This window comes from Oncorhynchus masou, chromosome 6 (genome assembly GCF_036934945.1).
Source record: "Oncorhynchus masou masou isolate Uvic2021 chromosome 6, UVic_Omas_1.1, whole genome shotgun sequence".
Classification (NCBI taxonomy): Eukaryota; Metazoa; Chordata; class Actinopteri; order Salmoniformes; family Salmonidae; genus Oncorhynchus; species Oncorhynchus masou.
This window is the reverse complement of record NC_088217.1, coordinates 34023627-34045166: the sequence shown is the minus strand read 5'-3', so window position 1 is coordinate 34045166 and position 21540 is coordinate 34023627. Positions and strand designations below refer to the sequence as shown.

The window sequence follows — 21540 nt, the reverse complement described above, 5'->3', positions numbered from 1 at the left end:
CAGGTAGGCCTATTTTATGATGTTTCTACTGGATCAGAGCTTTACATTTTTCCCTTTCATACTGAGTGGTTATCAAAAGGGGGAGAGCTGGATAGCTTTTTCAAATACATTTGAGGAACTATTGTAATTCTCAGTGGATGCAAAAACAGACTTTGTTTGCTCCCTGTTTGAGGTGAAGAAAACCTTAATTTGAGACGCTCCACAAGTCATTAGTGGTGCTGCATTAAGCCAATCAGAAATACTATCAGATCCCCAAGTGGGCCCATTTATATTCCTACATTTGCGTCCAGGCCAGGTAGCCTATAGACCCACTTCTATGTACAATCAGGCCAGGAAGCCTATAGGCCTACTATGTATAATCAGGCCAGGTAGCCTATAGGCCTACTTCTATGTATAATCAGGCCAGGTAGCCTATAGTCCTACTATGTATAATCAGGCCAGGTAGCCTATAGGCCTACTATGTATTATCAGGCCAGGTAGCCTATAGGCCTACTTCTATGTATTATCAGGCCAGGTAGCCTATAGGCCTACTTCTATGTATAATTAGGCCAGGTAGCCTATAGGCCTACTTCTATGTATAATCAGGCCAGGTAGCCTATAGGCCTACGTCTATGTATAATCAGGCCAGGTAGCCTATAGGCCTACTATGTATAATCAGGCCAGGTAGCCTATAGTCCTACTATGTATTATCAGGCCAGGTAGCCTATAGGCCTACTTCTATGTATTATCAGGCCAGGTAGCCTATAGGCCTACTTCTATGTGTGCGCGTCCTTACTCAACATTGACAGAAGCGCTCCAAACAAAAGACAGACTACATTTACAAAACTCATAAATGGAGTGAAATAAACCAAAACTTGTTTCTCACAAGTGTAGCATAGGTTGCGCATTCTGAAAACAATGTGTCCACTCAGAGAATGAGAAGAGGAAGACTGGAATAATAATAGTGAATGCATTAACAGAAATTACTGTAACCAAAGTAACAAACATCGTAGATTAGAAATTATAGGAATTAACGGTAAATGTACTACTGGTGATATATGTAATGGGGAATTGATAGACACTAACAATCAAAGGCAAACAATTCACACAATGATGTTATGAAATAATGAATGTGCACAAAATTGGCAGGAGAGTGTTCATTCTGGAGAGAGAAATGCATTGTGCATCTGGGTGCATGGTCAATCTGACATCTGCATTGACCATGCAGCATTTATGGTGATATGGCCTCAGAAGTTGGGACATTCATACTTCTTGCGCTTCACGGAGCAGTGCAGAGTTATACAAGATTATACAGGATGTACCGCCCCCACCAAGTTTATACAGGATGTACCGCCCCCACCTACCGTCAACTAATCATGTCATTGTGGAACTATACAGAGCCCTTTGCATTGTTTAAACATTCGTGAGAGGCATGCTGATGTGGTACAGAGCTCGATTTGGCCTCTGCATGCCTATGGAGGCTTTGCTATTGCATCACACCCTCCATATAGAGCCTCCTACCACATTTTTAGATCAAGCCGAAATGGGCTTTTAGTCTAGGCCTCTGCAATGGATAAATTCACTGAGATGGGCGCAAATATATATTTGTTACTGCTCAACTAAAACGATCTCGGTCGACCATCAGCCTAATCTCCAAACATTCGACCAGTCGACTAATCGGGGTCAAGCCTAATATTTACAGTACATGAGTGACAATTATAAACATAGGTGTTTCCTGTTTGTCTTGCCTTCCAACGTGTGTGTGTGTGTGTGTGTGTGTGTGTGTGTGTGTGTGTGTGTGTGTGTGTGTGTGGTCTTGTACTGCTCTAGTCTGTCTGCCCAACCAGTGCACCCAAGTAGACTGAGCTGCCCCTTAAACACCATCCATCATGGGAGAGCCTCCGCCCTCCTAGTGGAGGTGAGGAGGAGTTCACACCCCCTCTCAGGAATGATCCTGCCGGCTTCAGGGGAATGGGACGTTGACCTCAAGATAGCCGGCTTAGCTGAATGGTTAAATCCCTGAAGAAATAGCTGTGGCACAGTGTATGTTATGTGTAAAGTGACACTGGTTCTGGGCTCCCTCTTTGCTATATTCAGATACTGTGAGAGCTGTGCTGATAAGCAGAGAGGCTGGTGAGTGGTGAAGTTAGGGCTAGCTTATCAGAGATGGGAGGGAGAAGAGGAGCAGCGACTCTGGTAGCCTTGGGACAGTGAGCGTGGGATTTTAGGGTATGTGTGGACGGAATGTTTTGAGAACCCTCTCAGGAATGGGCTCTCATAGAGATACGGAGCATCATGCTGGGGTGAATGGTGAGATATCAGACCGGAGCTAACAAGATTTGTTTTTTCATTTGTTTCAATTTCTAATTATTTGTTTCACATGAGAAAGAAGATTGAACAAGTTCTTGTTAGATTTTTCCCCACTCTATATTTCATCATACCCATACCCCATGTCCCATACCCCTACTGTCTAAAGTTGAACTCATTCAATCAGCTTACACTAGATGACTGGCTTAAATAAAAAATCAGCATCCAAATTAGTTGTCCTGGACCAGGGTTGATAAACAAATGGTGTTCTGCAGCACAGTGTTTCTCTGGTCATCTCTAAGGATAGATCTCTTTATATCTCCAGAGGTCATCATGGTGTCAGGTCCAGCTCATGTATGTTTTCTTTCTCTTTCTGGTAAAAGCAAGAGTGTGAAATAGTCTGGACAACCCCTCCCTCTCTCTCTTCTATCTCCAGTTATTGTCACCTCTCAGCTCTTACTGACAACTACCCATGAGCCCCCTCTTTCCATTTACTGAAACCAGCCCTCTTACCCACTGAGCACCGACCGACACGGGACATCCATGGACGTTGAAAAGTAATTGAAACTTCTGAACCAATCATGGGCGTTTGTTTCACAAGTTTGGAAAGCACAGTACAGGAAAGAAAAGTAGAGTATAGGTCAGTACTATACAGTACATTACTATAGAGTTTAGTACAGTAGAGCACAATAGAGTCCAATTTAGTGTACTGTACTGAACTCTGCTGTACTATACTGAACTATACTGTGCTGTACTGAACTGTACTGTGCTGTACTGTGCTGTGGTCTACTGTGATGTACCGTGATTTCCAAAGTTGTGAAACATATACGTCTATGATTGGAACAGGTTTGGTCCGGTCCGACCAACCAAATTGGGTCTTGTTTGGGGCCGGAGCTCATTGGAATAAGTGTGTAGAATAATACCCAAACAAGCAAAGGAGGATATAAGTTGTGTACCTATTCAGGATACGTCACCATGAAGAGAATGACATGTATAATTATGCATTTTTGTATAGTACAGATCAGGGACCCATGATGTCATTTTGTTACCATCATTCTGTTACCCGGGTATAAATCCACTTCAATTACTGTAGTTCAATAACTAAAATGGATGTTTTGAAACTGAAGTCGTCATGTCATAGCGGACACCCCAATCTTTCAGCAGACATCTTTGAATATTCATTTGTGGCCACAAAAAAAACAATCATTCTGTTACCTAACTTTACGCCTGCACTGTTATTTTGAGACAATTTGTTTTTTAAAATTTTCTATAGAAATTGTTAAAAGTAGTCCTTGTGCGTAGAGTTGTATGGTTTGCAATCAATGGTTCAGAGACAAACTGACTGTTTGGCATACTTTTAAAGTATGAGTCTCAGCATTGTTCTGTTACAGTGGAATTGCCTCTTTGCTCTGCTCCTTAGTGTTATTTCTGTCATTCTCTCTTTGTATTCTCTGTTCCTATCCTCCCAGTTATGTAACATTATCTAGGGCTAATGTCAACAGTGACACAAACTAACAATGCACCATGCCCTGTGTGTACTATCTTCATGACTTCCAGCCACTAAAGGCCTGCTCTGTCACTCAACCATCATGTAGCTACCCTCTTTGAGCATCTTTTTTTCTCAGTGGGATGAGATGGGATGCTTTGCTTCCTAGTGCGTACTCTCTTTTGGGGGGTTTAGACTAATGGAAATACTGTGTTTTGTTCTGTTATGGTGCATTTTCTGCACCAAGCATTAACAAGAATTTATGGAGAAAGAAGATGTGGTATCCCTAAACATAGGAACTAATTTGAGTTTTTTAGGACTTACAAGCGAGCAAGTTCTATTGCATGAGAAGCTCCGCCGGCTAAGTGCACAGCTGGGGGGGGTGGACTGTATCCCGGTATCCCTTGGGCTCCCAATGCCACATGCCTAGAGGCTGGTAAGACCAGTACAGTGGGAGAGGCGGCATTTGCATGTGTGTGTGCGTGTGTGTTTTCAAATGTCTGAAAGTTTGAGGACAGGAATATCTAGGTCAGCTTTCTTCCTTTTTCAGTTAACATCTGGTACATTCTGGAGTGAGTTTTCAATTAACATCTGGTACATTCTGGAGTGAGTTTTCAATTAACATCTGGTACATTCTGGAGTGAGGTTTACCGTTAACCAAATGTTTTCAGTGGAGGCTTGTAAAGGGGCTTGGGTGAAGTATCATGTTTTAGTTTAGAAAAAGGAAAATTTCCAGTACTGTCAACTTTGTCAGAGCCCTTAATGTCTTATCTCACAGTGCATCAGGACACTGTGAGGACAATACAGTGCCACTGACACGGCCTGCAACGAATACATGCCGACTCTCCTTCACTGCAGCCGAGGTGAGTAAAACATTTAAACGTGTTAACCCTCGCAGAGCATGCGCAGACCAGCTGGCTGGTGTGTTTACGGACATCAATCCCTATCCCAGTCTGCTGTTCCCACATGCTTCAAGAGGGACACCATTGTTCCTGTTCCCAAGAAAGCTAAGGTAACTGAGCTAAACGACTACCGCCCCGTAGCACTCACTTCCGTCATCATGAAGTGCTTTGAGAGACTAGTCAAGGACCATATCACCTCCACCATACCTGACACCCTAGACCCACTCCAATTTGCTTACCGCCCAAATAGGTCCACAGACGATGCAATCTCAACCACACTGCACACTGCCCTAACCCATCTGGACAAGAGGAATACCTGTGAGAATGCTGTTCATCGACTACAGCTCGGCATTTAACACCATAGTACCCTCCAAACTCGTCATCAAGCTCGAGACCCTGGGTCTCGACCCCGCCCTGTGCAACTGGGTACTGGACTTCCTGACGGGCCGCCCCCAGGTGGTGAGGGTAGGCAACAACATCACCGCCCCGCAGATCCTCAACACTGGGGCCCCACAAGGGTGCGTTCTGAGCCCTCTCCTGTACTCCCACGACTGCGTGGCCACACACGCCTCCAACTCAATCATCAAGTTTGCGGACGACACAACAGTGGTAGGCTTGATTACCAACAACGACGAGACGGCCTACAGGGAGGAGGTGAGGGCCCTCGGAGTGTGGTGTCAGGAAAATAACCTCACACTCAACATCAACAAAACTAAGGAGATGATTGTGGACTTCAGAAAACAGCTGAGGGAACACCCCCCTATCCACATCGATGGAACAGTAGTGGAGAGGGTAGTAAGTTCCTCGGCATACACATCACAGACAAACTGAATTGGTCCAACCACACTGTGAAGAAGGCGCAGCAGCGCCTCTTCAACCTCAGGAGGCTGAAGAAATTTGGCTTGTCACCAAAAGCACTCAGCAATCAAGAGCATCCTGGCGGGCTGTATCACCGCCTGGTACGGCAACTGCTCTGCCCACAACCGTAAGGCTCTCCAGAGGGTAGTGATGTCTGCACAACGCATCACAGGGGGCAAACTACCTGCCCTCCAGGACACCTACACCACCCAATGTTACAGGAAGGCCATAAAGATCATCAAGGACAACAACCACCCGAGCCACTGCCTGTTCACCCCGCTCCAGAAGGCGAGGTCAGTACAGGTGCATCAAAGCTGGGACCGAGAGACTGAAAAACAGCTTCTATCTCAAGGCCATCAGACTGTTAAACAGCCACCACTAACATTGAGTGGCTGCTGCCAACACACTGACTCAACTCCAGACACTTTAATAATGGGAATTGATGGGAAATGATGTAAAATATATCACTAGCCACTTTAAACAATGCTACCTAATATAATGTTTACATACCCTACATTATTCATCTCATATGTATATGTATATACTGTACTCTATATCATCTACTGCATCTTTATGTAATACATGTATCACTAGCCACTTTAACTATGCCACTTTGTTTACATACTCATCTCATGTATATACTGTACTCGATACCATCTACTGTATATTGCTTATGCTGCTCTGTACCATCACTCATTCATATATCTTTATGTACATATTCTTTATCCCCTTACACTTGTGTGTATAAGACAGTAGTTTTGGAATTGTTAGTTAGATTACTTGTTGGTTATTACTGCATTGTCGGAACTAGAAGCACAAGCATTTCGCTACACTCACATTAACATCTGCTAACCATGTGTATGTGAGAAATAAAATTTGATTTGATCAGAGCTCATAAAATGTTTTGTCAGACAATGTTCTTATCTTCTATTGTATCAAGAGTAATAAGATAAAACCGAGGAATCTGTTGATTTAGCAACCAGTATGAAACCAATCTCACAGCAATCAGATTGAAGACTATATTGTATTACATTACACTGCAGAAGTCCTACAGATTTGGGTCGTCCTACCCTTGTAACGCCCAGAAGAACATGATTTCACTTGGAAAGGCCAGTCACTGCCTTTTAGGGATGTCATTTTATGAGGACATGACTGACCTGGAGGATACAGTGAGTGTTTGGGTTCCGGCCAGACAGAAAATGACTACTGCTGTAGCCATTCAGATAGTAGAACAAGCCACTCAGTGAAGGTTAGGTCAACTCCTGTGTAATTATGTCTATTTATGTGCTGGTTTTGCAGACAAAACAGGAACCGTCAGGAATCTGACTCTTGTCTAGCTGTGGTGTGTGTCTAGGCTGTGCCTGGGTCTATATCAGGGTTGTCAAATGGCCCGTGAGTCCCATCAATTCGAGCCGCAAAGTGGTTTGAGTAAGCCTTTCTTTAAATATTTTTTCCCCTGGGGAAAAATTCTCAATTGACATGACTAAAACCAAATAGAAATGGTGTAGAAATGACAATGACCTACATTTCTAGTCTCTTTACTCTGTCCAGCTTGCTAACAGTCTTCAAAACGGAAACTAGACAGTCAAGGAGCATCGAAAATTCCAAAAGCGATGTATAGAGGACTTTTTATTTTTTGACGGCGAGGAAATATAACCAATTTCAAGTGCGGCCCTCCGGACTTCGCCCCGAAGACCGCATATTGCCCGCTGGGCAAAATGAGTTTGACACCCCTGGTGTCGGCTATATGCTTATCTGTGGGGGGACTGTGATCCTGTGTCTTCATTCTCTGCTATGAGGGGAATTTCCCTCTTGTCATTTCCACTCCCCCACTTAGTCCTCAGCTTCATTCTGAGAAGGTTGCACTACATGCTTTTTCTCTCAGACTTTCCTGAAGAAATAGAGAAGAGTCAAAGAATGAGGGTTTGAGAATACAAAGAGATAAGAAACGGGAAGAATAGAGAGGTAAAAGATAGTAATACAACTACTCCTACGGAGTTCCAGCAGTCTCCTAGGGAGGGATGACCAAGCCTGACTCACTAGAAGAAACCGGCTTCCCTTTAACAGCAGTCATGTGAGGAAGGAAGCAGGAAAACCCCTCTTCCCCTGCCTGGCCCCTTACATGCTGCATTAGAGCAGAGAGTTGTCTGCTGTCAGGGAGGACTATATGATACTAATTCACACATGCTAATGTAGTGTACTCACTCCCATTACATCATAGAACTGCATTAGTCTACACTCTGTGGAGTAGGCTAAATGCTCAAAGGTGTTCACTGTTCACATTTGCAAAAAACAAACACGCATTAAAACAAACAATAACAGTATAAACTATGTGTATCTTCAGGCACTATAGGCTACTTTCTATTAATGCAGACTAAATGAAATACTCATGATTTTAAAGAACACAAAGAAACAAACCACTTTCTTATAATTTAAGCTACATCACACATTAACACACATACAGCATGCAGTAATACTGTGAGGGGGAGGGGGAGAGAGCTGGAGACAGTGGAGGGGGACTGCTAAGAGAAACCCAGCCTCCTCCATTCTACAGCACATGAAGTGGTGCAGCCCGCCTCACACCCCTTAGCACCACGTGGTACACTCCAGACCAGTCATAGGGATTTAAAGGGATTGTTATGTGTACAGAAAACCGGCCTAATCCAGGAAGCAGCACAAGCAGAGAGGCAGAGAGAAGTGGGGAAGCAGAGAAAAACAGACTCAGTGCAAAACGGGACTGAGTGGGAAAACTAAAGAGACAGTGATAACAGAGAATCAGAGAGACGGAGAGAGAAGACAGTGTATCCCGCTGCTGCTGCTGAATGTGAGGGTGGTGAGAGCATACTGTCCCTCTCTCTCTTTGTCATCACTCTTTCCACGTCCGTCCGCTGTGTCTGTGGGGGAGGGAGCAGCAGCCGTCCTGTCCCGGGCCTGGTGACATGTCCCAGCATCCCACAGGAGCCCTCACAAGCCCACGCCACCACGACCGTGAGGTACTGTAACATTGTAACTGGAATGACAGTGATGTAGCCAGTTATCTTCTCCTTCGGGGATAATATAGCCATGTTGTTAGAACGCTAGTTGTGTGTTGGAGACCACTTCTGTATTGTACCCTGCTCTGCTACTTCTGAGACAGGAGCGGGATGTACACATGCACATTGCACACAAAACACACACTGACCAACACATGCACCATCGATCAATGCAGCAGGAAACTGCTGTTGCTGACAGCAATTAAAAGAGGGATGGAGGGGCATGAGGCTGGGGGTGGAGGGGCGTGATGATGAATGAAAGCATCCTTTGGGAGGAGAAGGAGAGGGCAGATAGAGAAGGCTGCGTCACAGTTGTACCGCCGGGCCAGTCTATCGCTAGTCTCACCGATCTCGGTTGTACTTACTGCAGTGTCAGAGTGCAGCCAAAGGGCTGCATGTGTTTGGGTGAGGGGGTAGATCTCTAATTGCCTGTGTGTGATGACCGCTGATATCCATGTTGTGAGTTAAAGTACCTGCCGGTGTCCTACAGTCAGTTTGTCTCTAAAATCATAGTCGTTTGAACTTTACATTGTGGAGTACTGTGACATTTGAAGTAGGAATTTCTTCTGTCCCCACCCATAAAAGGACCTTTCAAAAGTCCTCAATTCAGCACAGTTAAAAATGTTCAGCGTATGTGATACCACAGTCTATTTCTAACAATGTGGTCCCAAACTTGAATTGCTAGAAATATAAACTACAGAGTATTTCATGTTTGTTTACCACAATCCTGCTAGTTATAAATGTCCACTTCATTTGGTGAAGTAGGCATTCCTGTGGTGGGCTAGAGGCCTAAGCCACTGCCTCCAGAACACATGTACCAAGCTAGCATGGGTTTGAATCCGGTCCATTGCTTTTTCAGCACACTGTTTTTACCTTTCATCTCTCTACCTCTCTCTATACTATCCAATAAAGTAAAAATCCCTAAGGAGTGGGACCTGCTGTCACCCCCGCAAAAAAAAAAGGGGGGGGGAATAATTATGCATTATTGTTGCGTGTGTCATTTGTGTGACATGACAGCATGTTGATTGCGTGCAGAAATGTGAGAGGATCAATAGCAGCTCTCACTCAGGTATTCATCACTGGTCCTTTTCACCTGAACGGCCTTTAGGGTCTTTCCTCAGTTACCTCGACTAACCGATGCCCCCGAACATTGACTCTGTACCAGTACCCCCTGTATATAGCCTCGCTACTGTTATTTTACTGCTGCTGTTGAACTATTTTTAACTTTTATTTTCAGTTTTTTACATAACACTTTTTTTTTTCTTAACTTCTTAAAGCATTGATGGTTAAGGGCTTGTAAGTAAGCATTTCACTGTAAGGTCTACAGTTGTTGTATTCGGCGCATGGGACAAATCAGATTTGATTTAATTTCCAAGGCTCTGTAGAAAATATTCCATCCTGTAGCAAGAAGACTTGAGGAATTCAGGCTACATTTGAGACAATATATTGAGGCAAAAAGGGGTTCAAAGTACAGTTTTATTCTTATCTGTGGTTGCTAAGGAATATTTGCAGAGTATGTCGCCCTCTCAGGGAATAGAGCGAGGGAGGTGTAGTGAGCTGTGAAGCAACAGCTGCCTCACACACTAAACAGTCTACAATACAACATATGATACACACACACACACACACACACACAGATATGGTCAGACACACAATCTGTCTCTCATGAAAACAATCAGGATAGACACATCTCTTTCTTAAACACACACACCACACACTTCTCACACACAGCATCGTCTCCTCACTGTGTCCACTGTCTGAGAGCTCTTGTTATCGTATGTAGGTCACCGCTCTGTGAGGATGTCATCTGTCACTTAGCACTAGGTCAGGATGTCATCTACTGAGATGGCCTGGCCTCTCGCTGATCCATCCCAGGGACAAACACACTGGGACAGCAGACAGGGACACACACACGGCATGTAGCCTAGTGGTTAGAGCGTTGGGCCAGTAATCAAAATGTTGCTGGATCACATCCCCGAGCTGATAAGGTAAACATTTGTCGTTCTGCCCCTGAACAAGGCAGGGAACAGTTTTCCCTGGTAGGCCGTCATTGTAAATAAGAATTTGTTCTTAACGGACTTGCCTAGTTAAATAAATGTTCAAAAAATAAAGACTCTCAGTCCAGTGTAATGCAAGAGACAGGAGGGTACGAGTAGGAGAGAGGTGCAGGCTCAGGTCTTAGAGAGATGATGATGAGGGGAAAACTGAGGTGAGCTCAGCTGACTGAATGCACTGTCATGCTGTGTGTTGAGGAGCTGGGCTTTCATTGCAATGAGGATTAGTGGTAAGTAGGACCTAGGACAGCATACCCCCCCCCCCCCCATCTACACACAAACACACATATTTTGTAAACAGTAAAAAACTTGCAAGCAGCATCTTACTGGAAATGTGCTACAGGCTCAATGGCACACAAACTGTACAGAGTACCGATTGTACCAAGGTACAATCACAGGGAAAGTAGATTATACAGGTGCTCCAAAATAACAAACACTGTCTGGGTTCTTTTAAAACTGGATGAATGCAGTGTGTTACCCTGGAGTGTTTGCATAAAATGGAAATACGCTCACACACGTTTGGTCCTCATTCAAAAACAATTGGTTGTGAATGGATGGATTTTCTCCTCTGCGGTTTTCAGATTGTTACTAATTGTTACTCTCCAATACAAATCAGTTGTCATGGCGCTGGGCTCCGTCAGTGCGCGCTAACATCAAAAGCTTTCCTCTTGCGTTGTGAATGAATTAACTAATGATGTCCCTGTACCATGTCGGCCTAATGCTCAGATCTGTCCCTGCACATGATCAGGGTATGTGTATTTACTGTCATATCACTGTCTTTCTGTACTTTGAACTATATATTAGTTTACATGAAGCACAGTAGTCTATTTGTCCTCTTTCCATGATCACTAATAGCTCCTTCTCCACTTCAAAACTAGCCCTTCTGTCCTTATCTAAAACAACCACTAGGCTTTAGCAAACTTCCACGTAGCTTTTGAGCTCATCCCTCATCTGTTGGTTATTAAGCCTCCATCGCTCTCTCTCGCTCTCTGTGTGTGTATTTTCTATGGGACAGACACAATGGGGTCTTTGTCCTGTGCCTGCCTGCCTGTGTAGTGTGTACTTTCTCACCCTGCTTTGTCCGTCTCAGGGGAAGGTGCTGTCATTGTTCCCCCCCCCCACCTCGCCTCGCCTCTGTCTGACCAGCAGGCCAGGTCTCCATGGCAACGGGTGGCTGGCATCTGACTAAATGTATCTCTGTTAATGAGCACTCCACCTGAATGGCTCCCAGTGTGGGCTGTATACCACAGAGACTGCTGCCACACACACACACATCACTCCGACGACTCCTGCTGCTGCTACCTGACACACACTGCAGTGAGAAGGTACCCAGCTCAGAGTCAGCAGTGCTGTGGAGAGACTAACACACCACTGACACTGTCGTACAGTAGGGAGGCTCCTCTGTGCTGGTTACGAAGCCACAACACCGCTGCTGAGAGCAGTTGAGGGTCGGAGGGGAGTCTACTAGTGTAGGCCCATTTTGTAGGTGGTGATGCAAGAGTTCTGGCTGTGAAAATATGTGTTTTAATGTTTGCTCTGAATATAGCAAATCCATGCAACTCACTCTCTCTCCATCCCAGTTTTATAACTTTTTTATTTTCTTCGTCTTTTTTGTCATGTTTGTTATTTGTTGTTTAAATGCTCTCTGTCTCTTTCTCTCCCTCCCTTTGCCTCTCCATCACTCTCCCTCTCTAGATCTGCGTGGTGTAGCAAAGCAGGCCAAGACCCTGAAGCCTCAGCGCTCCCTCCCTGGGACGCCCTCACTAACCTACTCAAACACTTCCCCATCGACCTGCGTACATCCATGGACGGAAAGTACAAGGAGATTGCAGAGGTGAGATCACAGGGACACAGTGTTATCACTACCCTAGTGTTTGTGTGCGACTGCGTGTGTTTTTAGAGGTTTGTGTGTGTGTTAAATGCTCATATTGTTTATGGATGTTAGTGTATTGTAATGATTCTTTAGCTCTTCCTGTGCGTGTAATGTGTGTTCTAATGTTAATTTGATGGTGTATCTCTCAGGAGCTGTTCACTCGCAGCCTGACGGAGAGTGAGATGCGCACCGCTCCTTATGAGTTCCCTGAGGACAGCCCCATCGAGCAGCTGGAGGAGAGACGCCAACGCCTGGAGAGGCAAATCAGCCAGGACATCAAGTGAGAGATGCAGCAGACATGCACACACACATACACACCAACACAGCTCCCACATACACATCCAAACAACCCACCTCTACCCACAGGAACTCATACACGCTCAACAGCTTCCATCGTGTTGGTTGCAAGCTACCAGCAAACTAACATAAGCAAACAGCTAATTGAATCAGTCCGTAGCATTCACATCCTAGTGTTCCAGTCTGTTCCACCTACAGGAAAGGGAGGGGGAGGGAGTTCTGTCTGTGTTGCTGGGTGGGTGATAGCCGGTTTCACTAAGCCAATCTCAGGGGGTGGATCTGACACACGAAGGAATCCTTGCTCCACTCAATGCAGCAGGGTCATGTGACCAATCAAGGTATACGTACCACTGCTAACTGATCATATTTCTCTGTTTGTCTCATCCCACCTGATCACTCTTCACACTCTGGTCCCATTTGTGTGTCATGTGCATTTCTATGGCTCTTTTGTGTGTTTTGTTTGTGTACCTGTATTTGCATCCTCTTTCTGTGTTTCTGTGTGCACGTGCGCTTGTGTTTCTGTGTGCTTGTGTGGCCCTTTCTCTTTCCTTTTGCTTTGCCTCACCCTTACCCATGGTGCCCCCCTGCCTTCTGACCTCGCCTCGCCGCGCTCCGCACTACGCCCCGCCAGGCTTGAGCCAGAGATCCTGCTCCGCGCCAAGCAGGAGTTCATGAAAATCGACAGTGATGCCGACCTGGAGTGAGTGAGCTGTCCTTTCAGTCTCTCTCTCTGTCTTTTGCCTTTTCCTAACAATATTGCTACTGCAGTCATGTTTTTACCTACATTTGCACACTGTATGTACAATCCTTGGCACTCAGTTGCAGAAGAGTTTATTTTAAATGTATAATATTGTCATATATTGAGAATGTTCCAGTCCAACTCCATTAACTAAATACCATATGAGTTCCTAGGTGAGACAACCACATACCACAGTCGTAGTAAGTACACTTTTCCTCAACACAGAGGTTATTATCAAAGTCGGTGCTAGTAGGAACAGAAGAGTGCCAAGTTGTTGTTGTTTTTAATTGGGTAGTGTTAAAGAGGTAGTGTTTCAGAGGTTTTGGGAAGATGAGCAGGGACTCTGCTATCCTAGCGTTGGGGGGAAGCTCGTTCCATCTTTGGGGTACAAGGCCACCAGTGTCGGGCCCAGGTGCAACCTTTCACTGGCCTAATTGGCGCTATCTCCAAGAAGCTTATCACCATGGTTTCCACTACACCAGCAAAACGCTTTGATATTCATCTTATTAACAAACCTCTGTAGATGTCTCCTTGTATTCATGATGTAAATAGTAATTCAGTTTTAATGCAGATATGCAACAGCTGAGGCCCAATTCCCAGAGAGACAAAGACTACCTTCTGTTCTGACACATTTCCAACTTAGCCTTCTTCAAAGTGTACTTTACCAATAAAGTATTGATGAATGTGTTTTCATAGCAGAACTATTTACATGAGGTTTCTCTTAACATTCCCTCCACATCATACCTCCACTTGTGCTCTCTCCTACCCTCCTATACCTCTCTCTTCTCTCTCTAGGTTGATGAATCAGGAGGGTGGTGTGGACAGGACCGATGATGGCTGGATGAAGGAGAGAGTATTACCGATGGAGCGAGAGTACCAGCGTGTGTCAATATCAGGGGAGGAGAAGTGTGGGGTGAGAGCCACTGACTAAACAACTTGATTGAATAAATCGAATCACAGTCCATCCTGATCTGTGTTTTATCAAATCAATCAAATGTTATTTGTCACATGCGCCGAAAATAAGAGGTGTAGACCTTACAGTGAAATGCTTACTTACAAGACTAAAGTGTTTACTCAAATAAACTGAAGTATTGAAATTGATCAGAAATACAGTGTAGACATGGTTAATGTTGTAAATTACTATTGTAGCTGGAAACGGCAGATTTTTTATGGAATATCTACATTACATAGGCGTACAGAGGCCCATTATCAGCAACCATCACTCCTGTGTTCCAATGGCACGTTGTGTTAGCTAATCCAAGTTTATCATTTTAAAAGGCTAATTGATCATTAGAAAACCCTTTTGCAATTCTGTTAGCACAGCTGAAAACTTGTTCTGATTAAAGAAGCAAAAAACGGCCCAATAGTCATTTACAAGATTAACAATGTCTACACTGTATTTCTGATCAAGTTGATGTTATTTTAATGGACAAACAATTAGCTTTTCTTTCAAAAATAATGACATTTCTAGCAGTAAAATAACAATAGCGAGGCTATATACAGGGGGTAATCAAATCAAATCCAATTTTATTGGTCACATACACATGGTTAGCAGATGTTAATGCGAGTGTAGCGAAATGCTTGTGCTTCTAGTTCCGACAATGCAGTAATAACCAACGAGTAATCTAACCTAACAATTTCACAACAAATACCTTATACACACAAGTGTAAAGGGATAAAGAATATGTACATAAAAATATATGAATGAGTGATGGTACAGAATGGCATAGGCAAGATGGTAGATGGTATCGAGTACAGTATGTACATATGAGATGAGTAATGTAGGGTATGTAAGCATATACAAGTGGAATTGTTTAAAGTGGCTAGTGATACATGTCTTACATAAAGATAGCAAGATGCAGTAGATGGTATAGAGTACAGTATATACATATGAGATGAGTAATGTAAACATTATATTAAGTGGCATTGTTTAAAGTGGCTAGTGATATATTTTTACATACATTGTTCCATTATTAAAGTGGCTGGAGTTGAGTCAGTGTGTTGGCAGCAGCCACTCAATGTTAGTGATGGCTGTTTAACAGTCTGATGGCCTTGAGATAGAAGCTGTTTTTCAGTCTCTCGGTCCCCGCTTTGATGCACCTGTACTGACCTCACCTTCTGGCTGGTAGTGGGGTGAACAGGCAGTGGCTCGGGTGGTTGTTGTCCTTGATGACCTGTACAGAGTCAATGTGCAGGGACACCAGTTAGTCAAGGTAATATGTACATGTAGGTAGAGGTAAAGTAACTCTGCGTAGATAATAAACAGAGAGTAGCAGCAGCGTAAAAATGGGAAGTGGGGTGGGGACAAGGCAAATAGTCCAGGTAGCCATTTGATTAGCTGTTCAGGAGTCTTATGGCTTGGGGGTAGAAGCTATTAAGAAGCCTGTTGGACCTAGACTTGGCGCTCCGGTACCGCTTGGTTGATCTTTCAGTGTGCCGCATGCTCACTATCGAAGTCAAACCAATTCAGTCAACAAACCTATTGAAGTAAAAGAGGAGTGGGCTAGGAATGGACATGACTTCGACTTGTAATTATTTCGACAGTTGGATATACAGGGGAGTCAGAGTAGGGAGGAGCGCCTGGTCTGGGTAGTGATCCCTGTTCTTCGTTTTGGGGACAGCAGGTGGGCTACAGTGTTACCAACTCATCCACTCTCAGGCACGTTGCAATGGCCTCTTGGCAGTGTGTGGATGTCTAATCACTGTCTGCCTTGCCCAGGTGCCCTTCACAGACCTGGTGGATGCAGCGAAGTGTGTGGTGAAGGCCCTGTTCATCAGGGAGAAGTACATCGCTCTGTCCATGCAGAACTTCTGTAAGACCACTGCCCGTGAGCTGGGGGAGCTGGGAGAGAAACCCCTGGACCTACGCATCTATGAGGAGATCCCTGAGACCCCCGTTGATGCAGGCATGACACACACACACTAACACACACACCTGACACGTTTGGTATGACACACACACACACCTGACACATTGGGTATGACACACACACACACCTGACATGTTGGGTATGACACACACTTGACACGTTGGGAATGTCACACACACACACACACACACACACACCTGACACGTTGGGTATGACACACACACACCTGACACGTTGGGTATGACACACACACGCCTGACAAGTTGGGTATTACACACGCACCTGACACATTGGGTATGACACTAACTGAGACACACAGGCATAGCTATAGTGTTTCTGTCCCAATCTCCTTGAGCAAATGAGTTACTTTGTGCGATTGTGAAAATGTTGTAATATGAATCATTGAGTTATTATAGTATGGTCAACGTTTCTCCCTTCCCTACTGTCTCCCACAGATGCTCCAGTCCACCCCCCTGTCTCAGAGACTCACCCCTATGAAAACCAGGTCACCAAGAACATGCCTGCAGACACAGGGTACAGCTGTAAGATGGTGGATGGGGTCATGCATGTCTACACCAAGAAGAGCCCCATGGAGAAGTGAGTGTGTTTGTTTGAGTCTGCTTGTTTTCAGTTAGTTTCTAGTTGTGTGTGTGATGGGTTAATCTGGGTCTGTAGTCTGGGTCTGTATGTTTGTGGAAGAGAGAGTGGATAACTGATTGTCCATAATTTCCAGGAGTACAGAGTTGGACCTGCCCTACCCAGACCTGAAGGAGTACATCGCTGACATGAATGTCATGATGGCTCTCATCATCAACGGACCAGTGTGAGTGTTACTGGGTCTTTGCTTTAGAATCATATCAGTCACATCTGTTGGCTCTGCAGTAAAATAAACTGTCAGTGTGTGTGCGCGTGCAGGAAGTCGTTCTGCTACCGCCGGCTGCAGTACCTCAGCTCTAAGTTCCAGATGCACATTCTGCTGAACGAGATGAAGGAGTTGGCAGCCCAGAAGCAGGTTCCTCACCGCGACTTTTACAACATTCGCAAGGTGAAGGAACACCAGCACAACAGCATCTGCAACACTGGAGCACAGCATCTGCAACACGTCTATAATGCCTGCATAGTGTTCCATATCAGCTAGTCCCCCCACAACGTTGGATAGAAATGTATTTAGAAGTTTACACCAGAGCTAACCAACCCAGGCTTTTTCTTTCGTCTTTCTGGCATCCATCCTCAATGCCTCACTGTCCCTGACCCTCCCCCCTCCCTCTGCCCCCAGGTGGACACCCACATCCACGCTTCGTCCTGTATGAACCAGAAGCACCTTCTGCGCTTTATCAAGCGGGCCATGAAGAAGTACCCTGGGGAGATAGTCCACATGGAGCACGGGCGGGGACAGACCCTCATGGAGGTGTTTGAGAACATGAACCTGACCGCCTTCGACCTGAGTGTGGACACACTGGACATGCACGCGGTGAGGAGAGGGGAGGGGAGAAGAACATTGTTAAAGAGGGATGGGTAAGAGAATTGGGGAAGACGAGTGGAACAGTAGATGTAGTGTCACCTGTCTGTTCTCAGGACCGCAACACGTTCCATCGCTTCGACAAGTTCAACGCCAAATACAACCCCATCGGAGAATCCATCCTGAGAGAGATCTTCATCAAGACAGACAACCACATCGAGGGCAAATACTTTGGCCACATGATCAAGGTCTGAAACCAGCCCATGTTACCTTAAACACAACTGCTTCTTTGGCTGTTTTATGTGTTAGTTCACCCCACATAGTAATGTATATTCATATTAAGTTTTAAATATGTACGACTGAATAGAAAGATATTAATATATTGATATTGTTGGTGTTCCATCAGGAGGTGATGGCTGACCTAGAGGAGAGTAAGTACCAGAACGTGGAGCTACGTCTGTCCATCTACGGCCGCTCCCGGGACGAGTGGGACAAGCTGGCCCAGTGGGCCGTCAAACACCAAGTCTACTCTGACAACGTGCGCTGGCTCATCCAAGTGCCCCGCCTCTTGTAAGTAGTGTCTGTACCTAATACAGCATCAACAAAGCAGTTACCCACATCCACCTTTAGTCAGCTTGCCTGGATGTAAACCTCTCCTATTTGTGTCAAGTATTATGAATGAAGGTCATGAATCTGTAAATGAGGACTATGCGTGAATGTGAGTCTTCCATATTATGTGCAAGTGACGTTAACCCTCCTCTGACTGCAGTGATGTGTACCGAACCAAGAAGCAGCTGGCTAACTTCCAGGAGATGATGGAGAACATCTTTATGCCTCTGTTTGAGGTCACCATCAACCCCTGCAGCCACCCTGAGCTGCACCTCTTCCTGCAGCACGTGAGGCACTAGCCCAGCACTAGCCCAGCACTAGGCACTAGCCCAACACTAGCCCAGCACTAGCCACTATCCCAGCACTAGCCACTAGCCCAGCACTAGCCCAGCACTAGCCAAGCACTAGCCAAGCACTAGGCACTAGCCCAGCACTAGCCAAGTACTAGGCACTAGCCCAGCACTAGGCACTAGCCCAACACTAGCTCAGCACTAGGCACTAGCCCAGCGCTAGCCAAGCACTAGGCACTAGCCCAGCACTAGGCACTAGCCCAACACTAGCTCAGCACTAGGCACTAGCCCAACACTAGCCCAGCGCTAGCCAAGCACTAGGCACTAGCCCAGCACTAGGCACTAGCCCAACACTAGCCCAGCACTAGGCACTAGCCCAGCACTAGCCCAGCACTAGCCCAGCACTAGCCACTAGCCCAGCACTAGCCACTAGCCCAGCACTAGCCACACTAGCCCAGCACTAGCCAAGCACTAGGCACTAGCCCAGCACTAGCCAAGCACTAGCCACTAGCCCAACACTAGCCCAGCACTAGGCACTAGCCCAGCACTAGCCCAGCACTAGGCACTAGCCCAGCGCTAGCCAAGCACTAGGCACCTAGCCCAGCACTAGGCACTAGCCCAACACTAGCCCAGCACAAGGCACTAGCCCAGCACTAGGCACTAGCCCAGCACTAGGCACTTGCCCAACACTTGCCCAGCACTAGGCACTTGCCCAGCAGTCCACACACACCCCAACATATCCTCAAACAGACACTTCAGATGCCATTTTCAGGGCCCTACCTCCTTCATACACTTCAGGCACTGTTTTAAAGGAACTTATCGGTGTGTTGTTAGGTGGTGGGCTTTGACAGCGTGGATGACGAGTCCAAGCCGGAGCACCACATCTTCAACATGGACAGCCCCCTGCCAGCCGACTGGACAGAGGAGGACAACCCTCCCTACTCCTACTACCTCTACTACACTTACGCCAACATGACCGTGCTCAACCATCTGCGCAGGTAGCATGCTGCTTCACGAACCTCCGCACACAGACTGCTAGATCAATGTTTTAACAACAGAAAGGATGTATTTCACATCCAAACCTTTTAAGGAGTGTTTATGAATAGGCTTTATGTTTGTTTGTATCGTGCAGGAGGCGTGGTTTCCACACGTTTGTGCTGCGCCCTCATTGCGGGGAGGCGGGGCCTGTCCACCACCTGGTGTCTGGTTTCATTCTGTCAGAGAACATCTCCCATGGGCTGCTGCTCAGGAAGGTCAGTCAGCACACATGCCGTCTCCCATAGCGACAACACACTACTATGGCAACAACACTACTGACAAATAGAGTTCAGTTCATAGGTGACCTCTGAAGGATTTGATTGGGTTTGATTGATTTATTGAATTAAGTTTTGGCTTTTGGAGTTTGTTCATCCGGTTTCTTAAGTTTTAATTTAAGAGAATTCAGGAGAACAATCAAACAGTTCCCTTGAATTCCTGCAGTTGTGCGTTCAACAAGATAGACAATTGTCTTTTTCCTCCTCTTGTCCCCAGGCCCCAGTGCTGCAGTACCTCTACTACCTGGCTCAGATTGGCATCGCCATGTCCCCCCTGAGCAACAACAGCCTGTTCCTCAGCTACCACCGCAACCCCCTGCCTGAGTATCTGGCCAGAGGCCTCATGGTCTCTCTGTCCACTGACGACCCCCTACAGTTCCACTTCACCAAGGTCAGTGCACAGTGGTGCTCTGTCAAGACACACACATACACACACAGAGACATAGCGACACGGAGACACAGACACACACAGAGACACAGACACAGACACACACAGAGACATGGAGACACAGACACACACAGAGACACAGAGACACAGACACACACAGAGACATGGAGACACAGACACACACAGAGACACAGAGACACAGACACACACAGAGACACACAGCGACACAGAGACACACAGCGACACAGACACACACAGAGACACAGAGACACGGAGACACAGACACACACAGAGACACAGACACACACAGAGACACAGACACACACAGAGACACAGACACACACAGAGACACAGACACACACAGAGACACAGACACACACAGAGACACGGACACACACAGACACACGGAGACACAGACACACACAGAGACACAGACACACACAGAGACACAGACACACACAGAGACACGGAGACACACAGAGACACGGAGACACAGACACACACAGAGACACAGACACACACAGAGACACAGACACACACAGAGACACAGACACACACAGAGACACAGACACACACGGAGACACGGACACACAGAGACACACGGAGACACAGACACACACAGAGACACAGACACACACAGAGACACAGACACACACAGAGACACGGAGACACACAGAGACACGGAGACACAGACACACACAGAGACACAGACACACACAGAGACACGGAGACACACAGAGACACGGAGACACAGACACACAGACACACACAGAGACAAACACACACAGGCAAAACCACCCATGCTACAACTATGTAACTATGGGAGCTGCAATGGTGAGTCAGTATAGTCAATAAGTATAACTTAATGCTTATTTTGTCTTTTGTGTGTGCGTTTGTGTTTGACCTCAGGAGCCCCTTATGGAGGAGTACAGCATCGCCACACAGGTGTGGAAGCTGAGCTCCTGTGACATGTGTGAGCTGGCCAGGAACAGTGTCCTCATGAGCGGCTTCTCCCACAAGGTATCCATCCGCTTCCTCTTATCTCAACTCTCTTTTTGCCCTGGTCTCTGAGCTTCCCTTTTAA

The 21540-nt window shown here is 46.0% G+C and overlaps 1 protein-coding gene across 3 annotated transcripts in view; it reads left to right on the top strand.

The window, feature by feature from the left end:
* Positions 1–21540, top strand: part of LOC135541953 (AMP deaminase 2-like) — a 58597-nt gene that overhangs the window by 32528 nt on the left and 4529 nt on the right. The window contains exons 1-17 of one of the 3 annotated variants that reach the window (XM_064968477.1): positions 8298–8525; positions 12314–12452; positions 12641–12771; positions 13420–13488; positions 14323–14440; positions 16247–16433; positions 16853–16994; positions 17131–17220; positions 17313–17442; positions 17674–17868; positions 17973–18104; positions 18263–18426; positions 18626–18752; positions 19590–19753; positions 19888–20008; positions 20286–20459; positions 21366–21476. In XM_064968477.1, coding sequence (XP_064824549.1) covers positions 12423–12452; positions 12641–12771; positions 13420–13488; positions 14323–14440; positions 16247–16433; positions 16853–16994; positions 17131–17220; positions 17313–17442; positions 17674–17868; positions 17973–18104; positions 18263–18426; positions 18626–18752; positions 19590–19753; positions 19888–20008; positions 20286–20459; positions 21366–21476 — 2085 coding nt within the window. In that variant the 5' untranslated portion in view covers positions 8298–8525; positions 12314–12422. Of the gene's footprint in view, positions 1–8297; positions 8526–12313; positions 12453–12640; positions 12772–13419; positions 13489–14322; positions 14441–16246; positions 16434–16852; positions 16995–17130; positions 17221–17312; positions 17443–17673; positions 17869–17972; positions 18105–18262; positions 18427–18625; positions 18753–19589; positions 19754–19887; positions 20009–20285; positions 20460–21365; positions 21477–21540 lie in introns of those variants that run through there. The other 2 variants (XM_064968475.1, XM_064968476.1) reach the window with 2 other exon arrangements.